Here is a 17,874-nt window from a genome sequence, read left to right as displayed (position 1 = left end):
TGCACAAATTGTGTGGAGTCTGGTAGGGGGCAGACGGCCTTCCCTCTGGCCAGCCAGTCCCAAATACTTAATAGTATATGGGCCCTGGGATCAGATGTCACCCTGCCCCTGGGCCCAGCCCGCCACTGCTCCCGCTGATGCCTGCTAACACAGGCGCCACCAAACATCAGCGCAGGCACAAACGCAGCAGCTAACTGAAGCTGAAAGTAAAGTGATCAACAGCAGTCCATCCCAGCGACTCAGTAATAAGACATACAGGTAAATAAGAAATTCTTCACTTCGGAGGCAAGCCGCATACAGTATATTAGTAACTATGCCCAATAATAAGTATCTGGGTTGGCTGCATCTTGCAAACAGTGGGGAGCCAAGGTGAGGAATCCTGCTAATATAATCATTTTTTTGACCACTTTGTATATATAAGTATATATAAAAATGTAGGTTCATTGTAAGTCTCTCAATTTTTGTATGTATCTTAGAGAATGGCGGATTTGACTCCATATTAATACTCTCTCCAGTGTTGAAAGTAGGGTGGTACCGGGTGCTACGGAGTACCATTAAGAAATATGGTTGTGGTACGCAGTACAACCAGCCCACCACTGGGGCATAATTTATAAGGGGCATGTTTGTAAAATGGTGTCAGTGGCATAACTGTGTGTGACATAATATGTAATAGGGATTATGGTGTGTGGTATAATATGTAATGGCATTACGGTGTGTGGCATAATGTGTAATGGGCATTACGGTGTGTGGAATAATGTGTAATGGGTGGTACGGTGTCTGGAATAATGTGTAAAGAGCATTACGGTGTGTGGCATAATGTGTTATAAGCATTACGGTGTTTGGCATAATGTGTAATGGGCATTACAGTGTTTGGCATAATGTGTACAGGTCACTATGGTGTGTGGCATTATGTGGCCATGCCCCTATTGTCATGTAGCCACTCCCCTAGTTTTGTGCAACCACACCCCCTTATGACCCGTGACCATGCTCATTTTTACTATCAGTACCACTAAGAAAAAATTTCTACTTGCACCACTGACTCTCTCTAAAGTTATACAGGGATGGCATGAGTTTATAATATATCTCGAGTATATATTTGAAACTTTTAATATAGCATGAGTTTATAATATATTCACAGGCAATAGGTACATCGGTAAAGTAAAAGTAAATGGTGTGTTGCAGACGTCTGTGTGGGTGTGGATCATTAGATCGACAGTGTCTAGGTCGACCATGTTTAGGTCGACCACTATAGGTCGACAGTCACTAGGTCGACAGGGTTGGAAGGTCGACAGGGTTTCTAGGTCGACATGTGCTAGGTCGACAGGTCACAAGGTCGACATGAGGTTTTTGTTTTTTTGGGGGTGTCGTTTTCTTCGTAGAGTGACCGGCACAGATTACCGTTCCAATCGTAGTCCACGTGGATCGTTAAGTATGAAAAAGTAAAAAAAATGATTTTTTTCCCGTAAACTCATGTCGACCTTTTGACCTGTTGACCTAGCACATGTCAACCTAGAAACCCTGTCGACCTTCCAACCCTGTCGACCTAGTGACTGTCGACCTACAGTGGTCGACCGAAACATTGTCGACCTAGACAGTGTCGATCTTCAGACCGGATCCCGTCTGTGTTGTATCACTCAGAATATGATTTCATACAAAAAGAAATCAAGCACAATGTACTGTACATACATACTGCTCTCCCTCTTACACTAGGGCTGTGCAAAGTATTTAGCAGAATCCAATGACCTCTTGTGGTGCTGCCTGTTATTGCAAGGATCAAGGGACATACCGTACTCATTCATAAGTAATAAAATAAATAGAATCCTCTCTAAATGGGAATAATTATCAATATAAATGTTGTTTTATTTATATATATATATATATATATATATATATATATATATATATATATATATATATATATATACTGTACATACATCACAAAGCAGCTGAGGGATTCTGGCCCAAAGCAGTAATAGGTAACTGAGGTAACTGACCAGTTCTCCAGGCCAGCATATGCAGGTGGCCTGAGGTAGTGGAGCTGAGGTTCAGGCCTCAGTTTCACTATTAACAAAAACAACAAACAAAATTGTTTATGTTTACAAATTGAATAAATACTGTACTAGTGTATTGTATTGCATTATTATTACCTGTTATCCCCATCCTGAAATATTTGTTAAATAGGTTTCTCGATGTAAAAAGCATGGGGAAGCTTTCATGGTCCATAATTATCATCAGTGATAAAAAATATTTAGGCTGGAGGTAAACCCCTTCTTGTATTAGTACCGATAAATACGTACTCTGATAAATATCCCTATATCACCATAGGGATCCGATCGGGATCCCCATGGTCGGGATGCCAGTAGTCAAAATACTGACGCCGGATTCCCGACACTACTCGGAATGCGGTCACCGACATCCCGACTATGATCACTATCCTGGAAACGGAATCCCGGGGGGGACTTGAGTTAGGGTTAGGCTGCGGGGAGGGTAGATTAGGTATAGGCTGTGGGGAGGGGAGGTTATGTTCAGGCACCACTGGAGAGGATTAGGCTGCAGGGGGATGGGGGGTTAGGTTTAGGCTGCTGTAAGGGAGGGTTAAGGTTAGGGGGCCATTGGGAGAATTAGTAATTACACTTACCTTCCCCCTGTCGGGATTCTCGACATCGGTATGCCGTGGTTGGTATTCTGACCGTCGCCATCCCGACAGCCAGCATATCCATCCCAGCCCTTCCCATGTGTGAACAATGTATTGCTCCATTGTCTTTAATCAGTCAAGAGATTCATTAAAAAGGTTAGTTCATCAACTGTATATTATTCTTAAATTTTTTCCAGCAGTTACCTATAATTGTGGTATCAAATTAAAGCTATTAAAATAGGGTGAACAACAGAACTAAGAAGGTCAATCCCCCCTTGACTGACTTAAGGGCACTTGCGTTATCACCCTTGTTTGATTATGCCTGCCTGTTTTATCAATGCTCTATTGTCCACATCTGTTCTTGGGTGCTGGTTGAATGATTTCTTAGTGTCATATCCTGTGTACATATTTTTCTCATTTGCCGGTATTCAATTGCCCTCAGGGTTTGATTGGTGATACTATCTTCCTTGTTTTCTATTTGTTATTTGACTGTTTAGTTACAGTATCTATTAGGATGTTTGTCTTTATTATCTTTCAGAGTCTCTTTGGTGCCCCTTTACTCCTAGCTGGATGCACCACGGACTTAGGTTATATGCCCTTATTTTATTGTGTTGGGGGTTTGGTAGTGAATTGTATTGTAGCTAGGGCGAAGGGGTTTGTTTAGGGATCCAGGTATGCTGTATTTGGGGGTATACAGAGATGGGGGGTATATCGGGGGGGAAGTTGTTTTTTGTTATGTTTTTACGTCCATGTTTCAGAGCTAATGACAGATGTGTACTTTGTTAGTTTCATTTATATTATTCTGATATGTTTGCTATATGCCTGCCTTGAGCTGACATTGATATCAGAGCGGCCTGGTTAGGTGCTGGTGTATCCCCTATTTAGGCTGATCCTAGTGGCAGAGTTAAACTTTTAGTCACCATGCCAACAGCTATTATTCTCTTGGTTTTGTGGTGGGTGGACCTGAACTGTTCCTTCAGGTTGCTGTGTCATTACTGTCATGCCTAAAGGGGTGTTTTGTGTACGCAGTCTCTATGTATGGTGGTGGCTACTACTTGCCTGCCTTTGTTTATTTGCAAAGTACTTATCCCACTTTCTTCTTTCCATACTGTTTCTTCATATATGGGCTGGGATGTAATGAAGTCCGAGTATGGCGGCCATGCGGGATTCTGGAAGAACTAAGACGTTTTGTTAAAGGGGCAGTCATGTACAAGGCACGGTTTAGCCTTGTACATGATTCCACCTTAAAAAAAAGTCTGCGTGGCCGCAGAACTCGGACTTCATTACATCCCAGCCATGGTACCTGCTGGCCATGCATGATATTGAGTCCCTTATTAAAGCCTTGTATCTCCATTTTTTGGCATGTGTTTAATATGATGTGTTTTATGTTGGATTTCTCACATTTCTTATTTTCTTTTTATTTTCCTGTTTTCATATATACTGGAAAGCTAAATTATTCCTTATACTGCTAAACATTTGTCATGTCTCTTGTTTATTCTGTTTATTGTATGGTTATGGGTGTAAAATATAAAACGTATAAATGAACACAATAGAAAAAAAAATGTACAGTACTTTTTGTCTAGAGAATCACTCTATACGTCACACATGTTACAAACACTTATTAGAAAATAGATATATTCCTGTAACCTAGTGCAAGCGCTGGCTCACAGCCCACATATCTAACAGACTCCAGGACATGGCAAACAAAGGTTATAAAACATGATCTCTGATCTAAGTAAATAATACGTTTGTGCAAACACACAGATAGCTTTCACTCCAGAGTATAATATGAAATCAGCTCTTACTATTCAGTTAGTGGGAATCCTACAAATACACGTGGGCACATTTTGGGTAAGTTATCTGTAAAGGAGATGCTAGTTCTCTAAGTGACATGAGAAGTTGATTTGTCCTTTTTTCATATTGTCATTGGGCAAAATATTGAAAACTAGTCACCAACCTGTCAAAATGATGGAACAACATAACTGCAATGTCAGCATCGGTGGCTGTGCAACACTTGAATTGCTCCATTGAGAGCCATCTAGTGGCCGCCATTGCGCAAAACATTTGAATTCCCCCATGGAGGCGCGGAGCAGCGTTAGCCTTTTAATATATAGGATTAGGTAATGTTGCAGTTCAATGTAATAACTTATTCCAACACTATAGGTAGGTGGTGGTAATGTCTGAATGAGGAGGGGCATGTGGTTCATGTCAGTATTGTGTGTGTGTGTGTGTGTGTGTGTGTGTGTGTGTGTGTGTGTGTGTGTGTGTGTGTGTGTGTGTGGAGATGTGTCCTGTTCCCCAGGACACATCCCAGCTACAGCACGCAGGGGATCTGTGTCCCCTGCGGGAGGGCGTCTCTGACAGCGCTGGGACAGCTTGTCTGTCCATAGCGCCTGTCAGTGTGCAGGAGCGGCGGGTGTCCGGTGCAGGGATTACACTTTTCCCTGCACCGGACCGGAGGCTGCGGAGGCGTTTAAATGTTGGCGACCTATGGGAGCCAATCGCGGCTCCCGGAGCGGCTGCCAATCACAGACAGGTGCGGCGAGCCAATCTGCGCTCGCCGCGTCATAGGCCCCGTCTCCGGCATCTTACGTCAGACACCGGGCGGTAGCCGAAGACCGAGGGCGCGCGGAAGAAGACGGGCGGGAGAAGAGAGAAGACGCAGCCAGGAGAAGAGGACGGGAGGCCGCGCCGAAGAGCGGTGAAGCTCCGGTGGCCGTTGAAGAGGCCAGAAGACATCGGGCTCCTGAAGGAAGATGTCCAGCGGCGGCTGGACATGGAAGAGCAGAGGTGGCGCCGCTGGCCAGGATGGGTCAGCGGCAGAAGAGGGCGCCGGAGACCCCCGGTGCAGGTGAGGCCTCAGTAGGCAACTTCCACCCCCCTCCCCTCTTCCTCCCTAGACCATCAGGGACGGGCCTTAGGCCCGGGGCACAGTTCAGGCACTAGGCCTGTGGCGCAGATAGGAGTTTGGGGGTCATCATTCGATTTGGTGGTTTGGGCGTTAGGCCCAAGCCACCTCAACAGCGCGGTAGGCGGGCATTAGGCCCGAGGGGCATAACAGGCAATTTAGGTGCATATAAGGTAACACTGGGTACTAGGCCCAGGTCACCCAACGAGTGACAAGTTAGGCGGGCGCTAGGCCCGTGGGTAATGTCGGGCCGTGGGCCCGTGCGCAAATAGGGGGCGATAGGCCCAGGCAATAAGAGGTTTCCCCCGAAGGTGAATAAGGGTGGCACTGGGCGCTAGGCCCAGGCCACCCCCACGTGTATAGGCAGGCTCGCATGGCCTGAGCCCCACATAAAGGAGGGTACAGGAGCTGGGTAGGCTGTGCGGCGTCCACCCCCCAGAGTGCAGGTAGGGATATAAAGGAACAGCACCGTTTGATGTTGTTTTAGAGTTTGTGCATAGTTTGTGTTGCACCACCCACACTTGAGACAGCTTGAGGGCTTTGTTTATGTAGCTAGTGTAGCGGATGCACACTAGGTTAGAGTTAGGCCCTGCACGGCTGTTTCTCTTTGCCTCCTTACAGGGACCTGAAAGTGGAGAAGATCGGAGTACAAGGCGTAGGACGGTGAGTAACATCCGTCTGTGTGTTCCTTCTGTGTTTGTCCCTATCTGTTTCCCTTCCTTCAGGGCGAACGGTGAGCCCTGCACACCAGTGCAAGGTAGAATTTCCACCTGGTGCGAGAGTGCCAATAGGTGAAATTCGGGCTCTGAGGCGTACGCGTGGGATGACCCTCACCTAGCCCGAAAGCGCTATTTCCCTCGGTTCCGTAGGGCGTTTCGGTCCACAGCCAGGAGGACGGCACTCAGCAATCTCCTTCCTCCTAGGTCATCGTGTCCGCGTCCGACTGAAGATTTCCAGGTCCGTTGAAGGTTCCGGCACCTGAAGGTGAGAGAGTGCGGCGCCTGGTAAGTGGTGAACCTACACCTGCACGGCAGCAGGCACTACACGCACCGCGCCACCACCCCTCTTACTTGTGTGTGTGTGTGCAGTGGCGGATCCAGGGGGGGGGGGCACTCGGGCCCGTGCCCCCCCTGTCATTTGTGGCCTTCTGTCCCCCGTCCCCCCCCCCTTCCCTGGCGCGGCACAGGGAGATGACGGGCGCCCGCTGAGATTGTGTTACCAGCGGGCGCCCGTCTCCCTGCACAGCGGCAGCCGGAGGCAGGAGCTCAGTACTGAGCTCCGGCTTCCGGCGCTGTCACTGTGCGCCGTGCGCTATGGGAGAGACGTCAGTCATGACATCTCTCTCATAGTGCTGACTGAAGAGCGGACGCCCAGGGAGGAGGAGGACTGTAGCGGCCTGGAAGCAGGAATGGGGCTCGGTAAGTATGTTTTTTTTCTTCCTTAATGCAGCGGGGGCATCTACTGGGGGCAAACTACGGGGGACATTACTACTGGGGGGGCATCAACAAGGGGCATTACTACTGGGGGGGGCATTATAACTGGGGGGCATCTACTGGGGGCATCACTACTGAGGGGTCATCTATTGGGGGCAGCTACTGGGGGACATTTTTACTGGGGGCCATCTACTGGGGGCATTACTACAGGGGTGTCATCTATTGGGGCAAACTCATAGGGGGCATTATTACTGGGGGGTCATCTATTGGGGGCAGCTACTGGGGGCATTATTACTGGGAGGGCATCTACTGGGGGCATTACTACTGGGGGGTCATCTATTGGGGGCAGCTACTGAGGGACATTTTTACTGGGGGTCATCTACTGGGGGCAATACAGGCATTGCAAAAGGGGCACCACTAATATGGGGTCTATATAAGGGGCACTACCAGTACAGTGGACATTGCATAATGAGCGCTACAACTGTGGGCATTGTATAAGAAGCGCCACCTCAAATGCACCGAAGCCGCACGCAAATGTACTTGCCCCTTCCATGGTGCCCCCCCTATCATTTTCTTCTGGATCCGCCCGTGTGTGTGTGTGTGTAGGTGGGTGGGGGTGTCATCATAGCATGTGCTTGCCCTTGGGGCCAAGGCTTCATGCTACATCTCCACTGAGCCCCACACTTTCTGATGGAAAACTGACTATCAACATGTTGCATGCCATCATTTTGACTATGTTGATAATCTCACGTCAATCCGATGTATGTAAACATGTTAACTGTTGACTTAACATACCACACCCACGACCACATGTCCTTTCTTCTATCATTTATCCAGTGGCATCACCAAGGTGGGTGTCGCCCAGTGTGCCTACTTACCCTGTCAGCCCCATTACAAGACTTCTTGCATGTGACAAAGGTGCACACACTCATGAATGGGGGCGTGACTTTGTGTCTGTAAAGCCATGCACACGAGTGTATGTCATTTTGGGGGTGTGGCCACGTGTCATGCCTCCGTTTTCATCATGCAGGACAATCCCCAGCCTCTCTTCCTGGTCTCACTGCTGCTCTCTGACAACATCCGAGGGGGTGATACCAAAATAGCAGAGCAGCTCAGCCACCCAATGCTGTCTGCACACCCCTAGTGAGGCCACTGCCTTTATACTCCCCCATGTGGTCTTTTCTCTCTCTCCTTTTACATGGGACAGGATCTGCCATTGTTTCTTCTTTGAAGATCATTTCTTATGTTCCTTGTTGTATAGAATTACATTCTGGCATAGTTACCTACCCTCCCTTATTCTGCAGGAGACTCCATGAAATGGTAGCAATCTTCCTGACTCCCCGAATAGTCCTGCAATCTCCCTAATTGCACCTTACCCCCATTATGTAGATATTACATTCTTGGGGGGGGGGGGGGGAAAATAAATCAGAGATACATACCTTCACATGGATCATCATTGCCATCTCCCTGCCATTATCCCGGTTATAAGGCGCATTGATCCCTATGGCTACATGCTTTTTAAACAAGGTTTCTTGTTACCACTTTCAGTATACGGAACCTCTCGTAAAACACAATACACAAACAAATCCTGCAAATATCAGAGTCTTTTCTTCAACAAATAAATCTACCTGTACTGCTACATCTGAGAGGGGTATCCGGACTCCAGGTCGACAGCACAAAGGTCGACACACCTTAGGTCGACATGGTCAAAATGTCGACATGGACAAAAGGTCGACAGGAACAAGGTCGACATGAGTTTTTCACGATTTTTTTTCTTTTTTTTAACCTTTTCATACTTAACGATCCACGTGGACTACGATTGGAACGGTAAAGTGTGCCAAGCGAAGCAGTAGCGGAGCGAAGGCACCATGCCCGAAGCATGGCGAGCGAAGCGGTGCACTAATTGGGGTTCCCGGTCACTCTACGAAGAAAACGACACCAAAAAAACACAAAAAACTCATGTCGACCTTTTTCCATGTCGACCTTGTTCCTGTCGACCTTTTGTCCATGTCGACCTAAGGTGTGTCGACCAATTGGCGTCGACCTAAGGTGTGTCGACCTTTGTGCTGTTGACCCTCAGTCCCAGACCCTCTGAGAGGTGTGTCATGAAAATGACTTACATCTAAATGAGAAAGAAAAGATTTTTTTCCCCAACCTTATCCCTCAAGAAAGGGGCATTTTGATAAACAAGACTGACTAGACAATTGGGGCAATGGGGCAGATGTATTAGCCTGGAGAAGGGATAAAGAAGTGATAAACTAGTGATAAGTGGAAGGTGATAACGCAGCAGCCAATCATTACAGATTTGAAATATGACAGTTAGGAGCTGACTGGCTGGTGCGTTATCACCTTCCACTTATCACTGTTTTATCCCTTCTTTATCTCTTCTCCAAGCTTAATACTGTACATCTGCCCCAATGTTACATCTGTAGAAGGTATTAATTGCTGTCCTTTAGAGTAGTCTATTGGTATATTGCAAACGTAACATATGTATTTAAAATTAAATAATAAAATACTTACAGTGAGATTTTTCACTACCCCTTCAGAATCAACTGTAAAAAAACAAAAAAAAAACATATCAGTAATAATCACTTTATTATATTATACAAGCTTTCTTTAGGCACAGTCATACTGTATATGTGTATATGAGAAACCCACTACTGGGAGAACTATGGGGGTCATTCAGATCTGATCACTGGGCTGATAATTTTGCTGATAGTCACCGCCTCCAGGGGGAGTGTATATTCGCTGTGCAAGTGCACGATCCTATGTGTACGCTGAGCTGCCAAAATCCAGTGTGTGTGCAGCCCAGGACTTACTTTTACAGTGCAATCACACCAGGCTGCTCGGAGCCGGCCCTGACGTCAGACACCCTTCCTGGACATGCTTGGACATGCCTGCGTTTTTCTGGACACTCCCAGTAAACGGTTAATTACCACCCACAAATGGCTTCCTCCTGTCAATCACCTTGCGAACGCCCGCGTGAAGATTTTTCGCCCCATCCCGTCGCTGACTAGCGATGCCCTTTGCAGCTGACCGACACGTGTGCATGTTGCAGTGCACACACATGTGCAGATAGTACCTGATCGCCCGCTGTGCGAAGACGCACAGCAGCGATCAGATCTGAATGACCCCCCTATGTTTCTATCAGAATTCTGGTAAAAGATAAGTTATCTTTTCTTTCTAATAGGCTATTTAAACAGTTTATAAATAAGGCAGTTACTGAGGTATGAGTGCTTAAATATATGTACGCAGCAAACACACACAATGCTCAACTGTGCTGATATAGGTGGGGCAGCTCCACCAGATGTTTTCATGTATGGGTAAGGGGGCAGTTGTCTGATGGAGCAGAAACAGAGATGAACATGGGTGCTTGCTTTGCGTCTATAGAAACTACACCAATATTCGCCCTCCTGCCTATCAAAATGGTAGGTCACACAACACACACCTGCCCCCTCCTCTTATTAGCTGTGGGCTTTAACATTATGCAAAAGAAAAGCTGGCCTCAGCTTCAACTTGGCATAAAATATCTGTGACGCTATTGAATCAAGTACTGTACCTATCATTTGGATTGGACAAAATACAAATAACCAACTAGACGTGTTTACATAGTGCTGCATACTTACTTACTCTCCCGGTACAGCTGGGAGACTCAGGATTTTTCAGTTAGTTCCCCCGGACATCCGGAAGAGTGGGTGGCACTCCAGCATCCTGCCCACTTCCTAGTGAAATGGGCAGGATAGGGAATGTAATGTCAGGAACTATGGGTCCGTGGGGAGGGGGCCGATATGACATGATTCTATGAGGGCTTAATGACCTGAAGCACCCAGCCCTGTCACCACAGTGATGAGCTGTGTCTTCTCTCCATGCTCCTCTGTAGAGGAGCACAAAAAAAAATTAACACAAGTATTTAGTGCTGTTAGCGTCATCATCCTATATCTTTTTTTTTTTTTAAACATTTCTTTCTTTATTGAAGCATTTCTTTAACGAAAATAACAATAAGCACAGGAACATTGTGAATAATAATTAGGAAAGACATAATGTAATAGATACAAAACATAGTGCATGGTACAAGGAGGAACATAAATAAGGATAATTTGTACAGTATCATAGAGCAACAGATAACACCTGTAAGTACTCCATAAACCTACAGAGAGATGGGAATACGTCACAACCACTAATTAGCGCTATTAAGAGTGATGGGAGGGTCTCTAAGAAAAATCCTGGTTTCATACCAGAGTGTGCTACGAACATCCTATATCTTTTAAATCTCCAGTACCAGCAAAATATACAGTACATCTTCTCAGAAGTGTATCTGAATATGCATACAAATGTAATTAGATTGCATCTCCGGGGGATGTATTTGTCATTACTGTACTCAGGCTTGTCTGCCCATTCTACTTCTCCAAACATAAGAAACTCCAAAGCCTCAAATCTACAGCATGCAAGGAAGCATTCTTGTACTATGTGTACTACTGACATGCATATTACATATACAGGTGAAATTTACAATATCGTGCAAAAGTTCATTTATTTCAGTAATTCAACTTAAAAGGTGAAACTAACATAACTAATTATTATATAGACTCATTACATGCAAAGCAAGATATTTCAAGCTTTTATTTGTTAGAATTTTGATGATTGTGGTTTACAGTTTAAGATAAACCCAATCCAAAATCTCAGAAAATTAGAACATTACATAAAATCAATAAAAGAAGGATTTTAGATAAAGAAATGTCAGCCCTCTGAAAAGTATAATGATGCATATGTACTCAGTACTTGGTTTGGGCCCCTTTTGCATGAATTACTGCCTCAGTGTGACATGGCATGGATTCTATCAGCCTGTGGCACTACTGAGGTGTTATGGAAGACTAGGATGCATCAATAGTAGCCTTCAGTATGAGCCGAAATTCACATTATACCCAACAGTGTGAACCGAAATTCACATTATAGCACATGGTATGAGACTACAGGGGGCAAACTACAGGGGGGCATTACTACAAGGGGGCAAACTACTGGGGGCATTACTAACAGTGGCTATCTACTGGGGGCAAACTACATGGGGGCTAAACTACAGGGGCTAAACAACTGGGGGCACAACTGCAGGGGGCATTACAACTGGGGGCTAAACTACAGGGGGCAGGGCTAAACTACATGGGGCAAACTGCATGAGCACTAAACTACTGGGGGCATTACTACTGGGAGGCTAAACAAAAGGGGGGAGTAAACTACTGGGGTCATAACTGCAGGGGCATTACCAGTTGGGGCATAACTACTGGGGCTAATATACAGGGGGCCAAATGACTGGGGGCATTACTACAGGCAACATCACTACTGGGGGCAATACTACACAGGGGCATTACCATTAAGGGCATTACTAATGGGGTGCACTACTAATGAGGGCATTGTAAAGGGGGCACTTCATAAGGGGCACCACTACTGGGGACATAAGGGGCACTACTATTGTGGGCATTGCATAAGGGGCATTACTACTGTGGGCATTGTATAAGGGGTGCTACTGCTGTGGGCATTACTGTATGTGTATTACGGCGTGCTACCAGTGTTCAAAGTGGGCCGGTATATAACGGTGTGGTATAACGGCACATCTTCGAGCACTGCAGGGCCGACAAAGTAGCTGAGCTCCCGGTCTGCCCTCCGTCCCTCCGCCCCTACCATCGCCACTGCACCGGAAGCCCTGGTTCCAGACTCCCAGCTGCAGCGGATCTGGGAGCAGGCCAGCTTTATTATCCCTGCCGCCGCATCGAGCTCCTGTGACCGCGGTGTTACTAGTTCAAATTTGTCGCTGACTGGTTGCCGGTCTGCAGCAGTTTTTAAATATTAGCGCCGTGGTCACAGGCGCTAGATGCAGCGGCAGGGATAATAAAGCCAGCCTGGTCCCAGATCTGCTGCAGCCGCCCTCAGCCTCCTCTGCCAACCCGCCCTCGGACCTCTGCATGCCCACAGCCTCCTCCTCCGCACTATCTCTGAGGCCTACAGCCTCCTCCACCCCACGCCTACCACATCCTATTCATCCACCGCACCACAGACCACCGCCGCTGCTAAACAGGTAATCTTACATTGCTGCCTTTCTCTCTCCCTAGTCCCTACTGTATGCCCTTGCGGTCCCTCTCTTTGACACTCTCCCTGCTGTCACTCCCACTGTCCCTGCTGTCACTCTCCCTGTCCCTGCTGTCACTCTCCCTGTCCCTGCTGTCACTCTATAATGTGAATTTCGGCTCATACCATGTGCTATAATGTGAATTTTGGCTTATACCATTTGCTATAATGTGAATTTCGGCTCATACCGTGTGCTATAAGTTGAATTTCGGCTCATACCATTGTGAATAATGTGAATTTCGACTCAAGCTGTTGGGTATAATATGAATTTTGGCTCATACTGTTGGGTATAATGTGAATTTCAGCTCATACTGTGTGGTATAATGTGAAAGGGGCACCAGTAAGGAGTCCTACTATTGTGGTGCATAATATGTATAAGGGGTATATGGTGTGGCAAACTACACAGAATGCCACAACCCCTTTTGAGGGACCCTTTTGAATGCCACAACCTTCACTTTTCCATACCCCCACTTCAAAATTTCCACTTGGGTGCTACTATTGTGGGCATTATTACTATTGTGTGACCACGTCACTTTCTTTTTGAGACCACACCCCCTTTTAGCAGCGCGCAACCATGGCACACGCAATACCTTTATTACATGGGCGCCGTGGGGAGTGGGTGAGTTCCACCACCTCTCTAGGACCACTTTAAGCACTGTTAGGAACACAGCTAATGATAAATAAACACTGATACCCAAGTATTTTAGTTCTAGGAATGCGAGGTTCCACCACATTTATTCAAGGAAGAAAAAATAAATGTATATACTAAAGCTGGATATCGGCGGCAGGACCTGGCGGGGTGCTGACATCAAAATGTGCATACACACTTGCCAATGTCAACAGCGACAGAGCGACGGTGGAGGGGGGGGGGGTTGGGAGGGACTGGCCATGCTATTTGGCAGCATTGCATGGCTAGTGACATGCCCAGTTTGAGCAGCAACCCACGGGAGCGTGTATCATTAATGATCTAGTGGATACACACTAGACGATTTTAATGATGTGTTATTATTATTATTACTACCAGTTATTTATATAGCGCACACATATTCCGCAGCGCTTTACAGAGAATATTTGGCCATTCACATCAGTCCCTGCCCCAGTGCAGTTTACAATCTATACATGAGAATATACAAACTTCACACAGTTAGGGCCATGGTGGGAATCGAACCCATGACCTCAGTGCTGTGAGGCAGTAATGCTAACCATTACACAACCCATACTGCCCGTACTGATGTGTTGTTCCGATCCGTCAGATTTGCCCACATTGTTAAGATAATCGGCTAGTGTGTAACCAGCTTTAGGGCCGAATTCAATTAGCCCCATTAAGTTAATGGGGAAGAAAAAGGATGGTAGCCTTGGGCTTTATCGCTTGAGGCTAATCAATTCCAACCCGTTTCATCCGAACCCCCTTTCTAACACCCATAACTTAACGGATTTGTGTGTTAATAGGGTCGTGACACCCGTTAACCCCCTAGTTGTTCAGTATATTTTCTTGCTTTTGTTTAGACACGTTTACAAAGGAAAATCCCGCACCTGGGGTTTGTGACAATAATAAATTTTAATATTGGGAATTATATATTTGGTTCTTAATGTGCATAACACATATGTATGTAAATATTGGTTGCTACCCACTGATCCAAAAGTATATATAGAAAAGAAAATTTGTGCAGGGATCAGTTTCTTAGGGTGCACTCCATCCCATTTACAAAATAATTTAACAATTTCATAGATTCATTACTGAGTACATATTCTCAAACAGAGACAACCAATATCCACGTGGAACATTCCTAACTAACGTTCCACCTATGATATTATGATGTCCTACTTATTGGCCATACTAAAGCGAAATATTTAAAACCATACAGAAATAGAAAAACGTGAAGAAAAAAAACTTTATTAGACAGATTTCTGTCTTATGTGGAAATAAAATATGCTTAAAACCAAATCGTGTGTCGCTTATTATTTCTTATATATTCAATATACTCTTATGATGAGTACAAATGTTGATAGCCCCAATCGTTTATATGTGTATCCACTATAGGTAATAATATATTGTTGTCCTTGCCATAGATATCTATGTACAAAAAATACTTGCACCTATATACGAATAGTATTCCACATATTATATGTGTTATAGTGTATATTTTTGATCTCATGGATTAACCATAAGAGTCGGAGGAATGAGTATAAGATGTAACGTTTCAATCACAGCCTTAACGCTATGATGTGTCTATTGACTTTCTTATACTACTAACAATTATTTTCAATATAGTATTGCCTGGTGTGTAGGAGATAGCAACAAATGTTTAATAACAGCCTTGAGGCCCGTACACACTGGTCGATATATCGGCCGTTCTTTTGAACGCCCGATATATATTGCGGGACCGTCGGCCAGTGTGTACGGCCGATACGTCTGTGAACTCCGTCGTTCACAGACGTATCGCGTCGGCTGCGCAGCACAGCCGACGGCCAATATATCTACCGATATATTGGCGCTTCGCTGTGTGTGTACGGGGCGGTCGGCCGACCGCCCGTACACATGCTCCGGCGGCAGGCGGTGATTGACAGCTGAACTGGGCGGGCGTGTGTACATGCCCGCCCAGTTCATGACGTCAGTCCCCGACGGATCGAGCCGTGTGTATGCTGAACACACTGCTCGATCCGTCCATAGATATATCTGCAGATCAATTGATCTGCAGATATATCTATTAGTGTGTACCCACCTTTGGTGTTTATAATGTATCAATTCAGTCTTGTCTGCAGAGAGTGGCAACAAATGTTGCTATATATATTTCGATTCAAGTTCCTAGCCCTCTGCCCTTATTTATATGCTAGGGACATTGTGTAGGCATTACTTATACCAGGCTTCTTGGCTATGCATGATATTTATACCTCGATATTTTCAATCTATGTGCCTATATATATATAGTTGCGTAGTAAAGGTATATATAATTACACACTTATAATTGCTGACCTTATCCCACAACGGGGAAAGCATGTACTGGATAGTATGTCAGTATGTTTATATGAGTTGTGTTAAATGTCCCAATGTGTTTCCATTCACCCCTGATTCTGTGCTTTAATGCACAGCGTTCTTAATTTCTCATGAATCATATACTGTATATTCAACACATTGATTGCTGCAGGGACTACTGTTTGTTGTCTCTGCACACAGGCTGTGATAGGATTTGCAAGAATCAGCAGTTTATGTGTATATATTTATTAACATTCAATACCCTGTTTGCTGCATGGGCTGCTGTTTATTGTTCTTGTACACACGCTGCAATAAGATCTGCAGGAGTCAGTAGTTGATATACATATATATTTAATATGGGTCCGTTTGAATCAATAATATTAATTATTCCCATATATTTCCAAATGCCCCTGATCTTGGGCTTTCAAGCACATGGGTGGTCATTCCGAGTTGTTCGCTACGTAAATTTCTTCGCATTGCAGCGATTTTCCGCTTAGTGCGCAATGTCCGCACTGCGGCTGCGCCAAGTAAATTTGCTAAGAAGTTTGGATTTTACTCACGGCTTTTTCATCGCTCAGGCGATCGGAGTGAGATTGATAGGAAGTGGGTGTTTCTGGGCAGAAACAGGCCGTTTTATGGGCGTGTGGGAAAAAACGCTACCGTTTCTGGGAAAAACGCGGGAGTGGCTGGAGAAACTGAGGAGTGTCTGGGCGAACGCTGGGTGTGTTTGTGACGTCAAACCAGGAACGACAAGCACTGAACTGATCGCACTGGCAGAGTAAGTCTCGAGCTACTCAGAAACTGCACAGAGAAGTTTTTTCGCAATATTGCGAATCTTTCGTTCGCAATTTTAAGAAGCTAAGATTCACTCCCAGTAGGCGGCGGCTTAGCGTGTGCAATGCTGCTAAAATCGGCTTGTGAGCGAACAACTCGGAATGAGGGCCATAATACGGTGTACAGAAATTAGCAGTACATACAGAGTTACTGACAGTTATATTCAAAATCAAGGTATGCTGACTCTGCTTATTCCAGCTATCTGCTGTTCAGTATAGCCATGTGTCATAAGATGATACGTGGACAGCTAACAGATATTAAATGTGCACATACAACAAGGCTTTCTACAATTAAATCTCCTCCAAGTACTAAACGGTATTACGGTGTACAGGGCGGAAAAGTGATTAATGAGCTAAACATTTGACATGCATCGGCGGCACACGGCTAACCAATGCGCATTTCACTCTATGGTAGAGCTTCCTCTGGGCTCTCGTGTGCGGCGCCCACCTCTTGCCAGGATTTTATGCAGTGAGGAGACCAATCGAATTCCTCCTCATGTATGTCTCTAACCTTCATTGGCGGGCGGGAGATTTTTAAACCTACCGTCCGTTCCCCAGTTCAAAGCATAGGAGATTGTTCTTACCTCCTAGTAATTTACCCGTCACAGGTGAATTGAGTGAAGCTGTCCTCCAATATTATGCTACGCTCATCAGACCAGGATGCCCCATAACATGCATCCCAATAATTTAAGTAGTTATAAATATAGATCTTATACTAAATTCATATTCCCATACTTGTTTAGACACTTAAAAAAAATACCTGAGGGCTGCCGGCATTCTCTATTCAGAGCTAATTGAATAGCCCTGGGGGATCAATTAACCCATGGTAAATTACCATGGCTAATTGTCTCCCCCCCCCCCCCCCCCCCCCTCCCCCTAAATGTGTTGGGTTGTTTTCTTAATTAGACACCACTGTAAATATATATGGATAACTCAACCATTTCTGACCATACTGATAAAGATTATCAGATAAG

At 45.4% G+C, this 17,874-nt stretch overlaps 1 protein-coding gene across 2 annotated transcripts in view; it reads right to left on the bottom strand.

Moving 5' to 3' along the window:
- The window catches only part of ENPP3 (ectonucleotide pyrophosphatase/phosphodiesterase 3), a 352,328-nt gene that overhangs the window by 165,002 nt on the left and 169,452 nt on the right, over positions 1-17,874 (bottom strand). For both annotated transcript variants that reach the window (XM_063917307.1, XM_063917306.1), the window contains exon 14: positions 9,497-9,528. In XM_063917307.1, coding sequence (XP_063773377.1) covers positions 9,497-9,528 — 32 coding nt within the window. The remainder of the gene's footprint in view (positions 1-9,496; positions 9,529-17,874) is intronic.

This window comes from Pseudophryne corroboree, chromosome 4 (assembly GCF_028390025.1).
Source record: "Pseudophryne corroboree isolate aPseCor3 chromosome 4, aPseCor3.hap2, whole genome shotgun sequence".
Lineage (NCBI taxonomy): Eukaryota > Metazoa > Chordata > Amphibia > Anura > Myobatrachidae > Pseudophryne > Pseudophryne corroboree.
This window is presented reverse-complemented; position numbering and strand designations above follow the sequence as displayed.